Genomic DNA, 8009 nt, shown 5'->3' on the forward strand with positions numbered 1-8009 from the left:
TTGCATTTCATGGTAAAGAACGAAATTCAGCTGATTTATTTCATGTTTCAACACGTTGGCGTATATACCCAGCACTATAAAATTATATATATAAACATACCAGAATTAAAATAATCTGCTTTTGTGAAATAAGTGTGTATTTTTGTCTTTGATACTTTGCACTTTTCATTCAAAAATGTATCCAAAAGATTTATTGATAGATATTATTTGTCATTTTAAATCAAGAATTAGCGGACTTTTTATATTGTTTACTTTAACCAAAGTCAGCATCACCAAAAAGAGGCAAACAAAAATCATGTGGCTCTGCATGTGATACATTCAGAGGGCCACAATATTTCTGTTGTCCTATTCCAGCCAAAAGTGTATAATGTGAATCTAATAATGAGGAAACATCAGACAAACCCAAGCTGAGGTAATCTGTAACATTACTAGCCTTTACTTTTCAAAAATGACAGTGCCCTGAAAGACAAAGGCCAAGAAACTGTTCCAGATTTTTAAAAAGATTAAAGTGACAGAAAATAAAATGCAATGTGTAATCTTGGATGGATCCTGTCCCTGGAGGGGAAAGTTACTATAAAGGACATTATTGGGACAATTGACAAAATCGGAACTTGCACTGTAGATAATAAAAAGTCATGTATAATGATGGTGTGGTTAATGTAAGAGAGTGTTCTTGTTCTTAGGAAATACACCCCCAACTATTAAGGGACCTGTGGTATACAAACTACTTTTAAATGGTTTAGAAAATATGTGTGTGTGTGTTTAGAGAGAGGGAGAGAAATGATAAGGTAAAGGTGGCAAAATGTTACTAATTGGTGAATCTGGGAAGAATGTACAGAAGTTCTTGGTACTATTCTTGCAACTCATTTGTAAGTTTGAAGTTTTCACTCTTATTTTTTATTACCAGTTTTTTTTTTTAATTGGATATTGAATATCTTAGAGCAAGTATATTTCCTTCATTATGAATAGGTAAGTCCTTCTTTACCCTGAGAGTCAGCCAGGGCTTCTAAGAAATTTGACTTTGAAACAAAGCAGCAAAATACAGGTGTAAGAGCAGAATAATGTTTAACAGAACCAAAATTGTTTTGTGAAACAAGGTCTCAAAAGTTGGTTGAATAAGTACTTTCTTCTTGTTTTTACTTAGATATTTTATGACCTGGTCAGACAGATAAATAGAAAAACACCAGTGGAAAAGAAGAAGCCTAAAAAGAAATCATGTCTGCTGCTCTAGACCCATAGTCAGCAGCAGCTCTGAGCCAGGTAAGATGCTAAAAGCAGAACAAATGCCTTTTTCATCCTCTTATTTTGTGTTTTTCCCAACTTTAACTAGTTCCATTTCACCTATTAGGATATTTCTGACTTTCTATAACTTGTGAATGTGACATATAACTTGTAGTTACATTCATCTGTTAGATAATTTTCCCTTTCACTGTGAGATTCTAAGCTCTGTACAGGCAAGGACCACATTTCTTTTGCTTGCCACTGAATCCCCAATGCCTGCTACAGAATCAGTATTCGAAAAATAGTGGTCAAATGAGTAGAGTGCCTTCCTAGATGATTCCCAAATTCATACTGTATTGAAGTGAAACAAAGGTTCCTCTGAAACAGAAAGGCATAAGTGCACATTTGGTGAATTATGTCAGAGTGAACACACTCATGTCTATTAACAATGGTCACTTCTCCCCAAATGTAACCTTTTCCCTGTTTTCTAACGCTGTGGATTAGTTATGTCTCTCTTTGAACTCTATGTAAACAAAAACATATAATGTATTATTTTATGTCTGACTTCTTTTACTCAAAAATATGTTTTTGAGAATTATCCATGTTGCATATAGCAGTAGTTCATTTGTATTGTATGACTATACTAGGAATATATTAATATATTCTGCTATTGATGGACATTTGGGCTTTTTTTCAAGAGTTAGCATGAATAATTCAGCTGTGCACATTCTCATATGTGTCTTTGTGCTCACGTGCTTGCATTTCTTTTGGGTATATATCTATGACTGGAATGGTTGGATGTATCATATACCATATTGACAGCTTTAGTAGATACTGCTAAAAAGTTTTTCAAAGTGTTTGTACCAGTTTACACACCCACCAGCATTTTATGAGTTCCACATCCTCCCCCAAATTGGTATTGTCAGTTTTTTTAACTTGAGCCATTCCAGTGAATGTATAATGGTATATCATTGTATATCATTGTAGTTTTATATGATGATATATCATTGTAGTTTTGGTAGTCATTTCCTCTCAGATGTAGCTTTGTTTTTTTCAAATAAATGTTTCATCTGTAGGCTTCTAAGTAGTAGTTGACTCTAAGTACCACTTAAGTTTTCATTAGTGGACCCATTGGAGAGAAATTAGTGGCAGCATCCAAGCTGCCTATCAAATGAGAAACCAGGCCCTGAGGGACTATTTGTTTTTCTTTGATTATGTATTTAAATCCTCTGAACAATTTCTACTTTATCAGCTCTATAAATAATGCCCTAAAAGAATATTTTCATGGAGTAGATTTATGATATAATTTGATGCTAATTATATGAATATTGCTAAACTTGGTTCAGTTAGAAGAAAGTAGATTGTTACCACTTGAGAGTTAGTTACACTAACTCTTCTAAGTCTCTTGGGTGCATTTAGTAGATTACCTCTTCCAGAGCTCCAGATCAACTAATATTTGCTTCCTTACATATATGAATGAATCTCTCTTTTAAAGGACAGTAGAGGAGAAGAGGGCATGGGTGTTGTCTCTGGTACTCAGATGTAGGAAAGATGGCTTCTGGCCAAATGGTTGCTGTAGGCTTTTAGTGAAATCCTAATTTAATAACTTTAAATCTTTAGTTCCCTGAAAGTGATTATTGTTAAGATTGCCAGTATTTGTGTTTGTTTAGATAAGGGTGCAAAGGTAGAGAAAATGAGGACTCCAGTTCCAGTTCTTAACTATGTTATTTAATTCTCTTATAGTTGACTAGCTCATTGACACCATTACTTTGGCTGACCCTTGTTTAATTTCCAGTTCTCAGAAAATGTCTTATTTAGCTTATGTCTAAAGGAAAAGGTGACATCTCCTGGCCTACTGTAATTTTAAAAATGCATTCATACATACCCACCAATGTGACAGTGTGTTGTGAGTTTTGCATCAGAAGAGAGAAATCTTGGCCTAGACCTAGAAATAAAACTTTCATCCTATTTACATAAATTCTTAAATTCTCATATGTAATTCAGCTTACAATATACTTAATAAGTCATTCAAATAATAGGTGACTTAGCAATCAGAATACTTTGCAGTGCATTTTATTGTGGTTGTAGATTTGAAGTGTCATGTTGTTTCTGTACTTTTAAAAATACTGAGATACAGGGTAGATTTAAATGGAAATTATAAACATTTTTAGTGAAGAGTACATGAACCTTGAGGGTAGCTTATCTAGTCTGTAGCCTTTGAGCAAAATTGTATTAAAACATGTTAATCTCTTTTTTATATGTCCTCATTTTTAAAGAACTCTGAGAAATTCATCATCAGGGATTCTTCCTTTAACCTAATTGTCTTCTACTGAGCAGTAAGATTAACTTTGAATCTTATGCCCTTGAATATGGGGATCAGCTCTTTCTGTATCATCTCTTTCCTTAACCTGTATTAGAAGTGGTTATCCTAATATATAATTATAAAATGATTGAATAAAGAATTTCCCCTGGAAAGTTTATGCAGGCAGGTGTCATTTCCTGAGTGGAATGGGAACTTTTAAAAAAAAAAACGTGATAATGGGATAGAAATAAAATATCACTGTTTTCCTCTTTATAAACAGGACTGTCAGATGTAATGTGAAACACTAAGTGTAATAAAACTGAGGATAGCTAAAGTTGATCGATTATTAACTCCCTTCCTGTGAACTCTCTTATATTTGATTATTTTTAAAACATTTTAATTTTATTTTCATTTTTAAAGGGAATTTAAAATAGCCCTTTACTGTAGCTAATTTAGTATAATTTAGTTCTCTAGTAACAATCTGCCAAAATCATTTTCTTTCTATATTATTGGATATCTACCATCTTCTGACATCAAGATTATTAACCATATATATGTATATCTATATCTATTTAATATTCTAGATTACAGGAATGAAGAACTGTTGCCTAATTGGAAAGTGCCAGCATTCCAGACTTCAAAAAATAAATCTGAAGAGGCTTCTCCTGTTTTATATATTATGTGAAGAATTTAGATCTTATATTGGTTTGCACAAGTTCCCTGGAGAAAAATAATTGCTCTGTGTATATCTCTTGGAAAATAAGACAATAGTATTTCTCCTTTGCAATAGCAGTTATAACAGATGTGAAAATAAATATACTTGACTCTAATATGATTATACAAAAGAGCATGGATGCATTTCAAATGTTAGATATTGCTACTATAATCAGATGATTTCATATTGACCTTTTTATCATGATTACTCCCTGTCAGGCACTAAAAAGTTCAACAATTATACTTTATATCTGTAATGATAGATTATGAAATTTCCCCTCAAACTCATTGCAGCAGATAACTTTTTTGAGTCATTGACTTCATTTTATATTTAAAAAATTATGAAATATCATCTGTCATTATATTCTAATTAAAACTGTGCATAATGCTTTGGAAAAATGGGTCTTTTATAGGAAAAAAACTGGGATAACTGATTTCTATGGCTTTCAAAGCTAAAATATATAATATACTAAACCAACTCTAATATCGCTTCTTGTGTTTTACTGTCAGATTAAATTACAGCTTTTATGGATGATTAAATTTTAGTACATTTTCATTTGGTTTGTGTGTTTTTGTTATTGTTTATAGATTTAAGGCATTTATTTTATAATAACCACATTGTTTTAAATACAACAGTAGCTCCTTTCTGCCTGGTATCTGCAGAACACTTGGCTTTAAACTATACTGAGTAATTGGTGATTTCTCTAGGAACAGACCTCGCACTTTCTGTTCTAGATATATTTATTCCTACTATACAGTAAAATACATCAGACTACATAGAATAGTTTTGTATATTCTCTCTTGATCTTAAAGATTGTATCTTATTGAATAAAATATCCCACTGTGTATTATTTTTATATGTAAAAAAAATAGGTTTAATACTGTATCGGGTTTGAACTTTTACTATTTCAGATCTTCCACAGCTTGTAATTTCATCAAGGGAATCCTTTGCCATTGTCAATTTGTTGGGTGTGAGTCCACCAATGAAGTGTTATGTGAAAATTTTCAAACTTGCTTTATAACAGATTGAAGAATTTGAGAGGAGTGAAAGTTAGAACACATAAAAGGGATGTGTCAGTTACTTTTGCTTTGATTATATATGAAGTAGTATAGTAGTAGTAATATGGAAGAGATTGCTAAGTTAAAATTTTTGCTGGCTATATAGTGGTGCTTTTTTTTCCTTCCCAGTTATTTCTATTTTTATAAAAGATAGGGCTTAAGTAGGACATGGACCCAGGGTGATATTACTTACGTATTCTCCATAAAGATAGCAAATAGCTTGTTAGCCAGTTAAGTGGTAGAGAAGGAAAGAAACAAGCTTAGGAAACCCTGGGCTTTTTCCATGAATATTAAGGACGAGACCAGTCCTAGAAAGTCTAAATCATTGCTCAGGGATCTAGATACTGTCTCATTGCAATTAGGTATGAAGAAGTGTTCATGCCTTGCTGAGATTTTCCAGGAGTGTGGTCAGCCCATCAGTTACTAAATTGAAATTTAAAAATCAGGTTTCAAATGTAAGCTCTGATGAACCTAAGGAAATGTTACAGTATTTTTTAAAAATAGGAAATTGTATTATTTTGAGTTTCTAATAGACTTAGTTACCTAACACTTCCCTTCTGCTGATCCAGTTATGCATATGTCTGGGATTGAGGGGCCAAAAATGTAATAAATTTAAAATATAAGTGAAATATTAGGGCCAGTTTGTCTAGGTCAGGGTGGTATATTTTATTTTAAGGTCCTCTAAAGTCATTCTGCTTTAAAACGCCTCTCAGACATTTCTTTGGACTTAAAATCATAGACAAACATCTCACAAACCAGTAAAACTTTCTAAATAATAACCTTGTTACATGGATTGTTTAGTTATTTGCCAGATTAAATAGAAATCATTAAGACCAACTCCAAGTTTTAGTCTGCTTGACTAGTAGCATAAACTCAGTGTCTTCTATTTTAGAACATAGTTGAGGAAGATGATCGTGGTAGGATTCCTTTGTCACATCTTATACAGTCCGCTTGGGTTAAAGGTGGAATGTTAAGAAAAATGCCTTTTTGGAACACACTGTATGCAGAGCAGGACCAACTGAAATCAGAGATGTGCATTGCTGTCTTAAGGAACTCTGTGGTTGCTGAGCAAGATAGAAAGGTATCCTGTTAGAAAGTGAGATCGATGTGTTTTTATATTGTCCTAATGTGAACTCCTTAGCTTGGTTTTAGAGGGAAGGGTGCCTGAAAATAAAATGTATTTTTATAGCTGAAAAATCAAGTCTCTAGGATATATATATGACTCTCATGTAATGAATATCCAGGAACTGATACCATATTAGTATTTGTGTCTACTTAAAGTAAAATAACTTTGGTTATATGAGTAATATATAATTTAAAGGAGGCTTCATGCCACAGTTGATAGTTTGCTTCTTTCAACTAAAACACAAATGACTTTAAATGCTTGTTAGTGCCCCCACACAATCTAGTTTCAGAAATTAACAGTATGAGTATAACTGTAATCTTATCCTCCACCAGGGGGAGCTTCAGTATCAGTTAACACTTCTACAAGCATTGAATTATATGTATCTATTCATAGAAATGCAAAAATCTTGGAATTAAAAAAAAAAAAGATCATTTAAAGCCATCTATTCTGTAAACACTGAATGTCTAACAAAGAGTCATAGAGGCTCTCCCTCGAGAGTTTACAGTCTAATTGGGCAGGGAAGATACACAAAAAATTTATCAAAGTTATGAATAACACTGGCCACATGGGTAGTTCTCATAAGAATGTTTGGAGAAATATGGAGGTTGCTGTGTTACTGTCTTCTTCCTAGAACTCTGAACTAATCTCTGTTGGGCATCTTGATCTGGATCATAAATGGCCACCTTTTAGTCCTCAGTGAAACAATCCACTTCTTTGAAGTTATAATGTAGTTGGAAAAGCTAATCCTTAGGGAAAATATCTTTATTTAACTACCAACTTTATTAAAACAGGAAAGTCTGTGTGGAGCTAATTTTCTCCACATATGAATAGTAGTAAAATATTCTGCATTTTAAAATATTTTGCTTCCTTATCCTCATAAGTATACATATTTGTCAGTTCATGAGCCTGATTTGTTTGAGGGACTGAGGGACAGAAGGAGAAATAAGGAATACCTTGGTATTTTCCTCTGTAAGCAATCATATGGAATGTTAGAAAACATAAACTATACTCATAAATTGTATGTGTTGAAACCAAAGTGTGAAGAAATTGTTGGGCATTTTGGAGGAGGAAAAGAATTTGTAAAATAACCTTTTCTATGATTTGGGTCTTGTACTTATTTAAGGTGCTAAATATGTGTTAAAATAGCCCCTCTGGAATAAACTCCAAACTTAAAGGGGCAGAGTGGTTCGGATCTTTGTCCGGGATCTAGAGAGAGCCCATCTTTCAGGGAGGGAAATGAATATGAGCTTTCTGGCCATCTTACTACCCAGCTTGTAGCATTTATATTCCCCAGTAATGTAAAAAAAATGTAAGTTATTCTTGAAGATGTAGTACAGACATTACATCGATCATGGATTTTTCTTACTGCAGTTTCATCTTGGGTTTGTTGAATGTGCAGCTCATTTATTGCCCTATCTTTCTTAAATATTCCTGTCGAGAACACCTGGAATCTTTGAACTGGGCGCCCAGTTCTGTTTTCTGGGAAGGCAACATGGGTTCTGTGTTGCAGACATTAATAAACTTTAAAAGGGGATTGAGGGGTGTAAGTTCTTTGGGCTTGTTAAGAAATGGCCTCCTGTGGTTCTG

The 8009-nt window shown here is 33.2% G+C and overlaps 1 protein-coding gene across 3 annotated transcripts in view; it reads left to right on the forward strand.

Annotated features, from left to right (window-relative positions):
• RAP1A (RAP1A, member of RAS oncogene family) overlaps positions 1 to 5079 on the forward strand; it is an 86152-nt gene extending 81073 nt beyond the window's left edge. For all 3 annotated transcript variants that reach the window (XM_063104686.1, XM_063104687.1, XM_063104688.1), the window contains exons 7-8: positions 1145 to 1260; positions 4108 to 5079. In XM_063104686.1, coding sequence (XP_062960756.1) covers positions 1145 to 1231 — 87 coding nt within the window. In that variant the 3' untranslated portion in view covers positions 1232 to 1260; positions 4108 to 5079. The remainder of the gene's footprint in view (positions 1 to 1144; positions 1261 to 4107) is intronic.
• Positions 5080 to 8009: the final 2930 nt, after the last annotated feature.

Source organism: Cynocephalus volans, chromosome 8 (assembly GCF_027409185.1).
Source record: "Cynocephalus volans isolate mCynVol1 chromosome 8, mCynVol1.pri, whole genome shotgun sequence".
Taxonomy (NCBI): domain Eukaryota; kingdom Metazoa; phylum Chordata; class Mammalia; order Dermoptera; family Cynocephalidae; genus Cynocephalus; species Cynocephalus volans.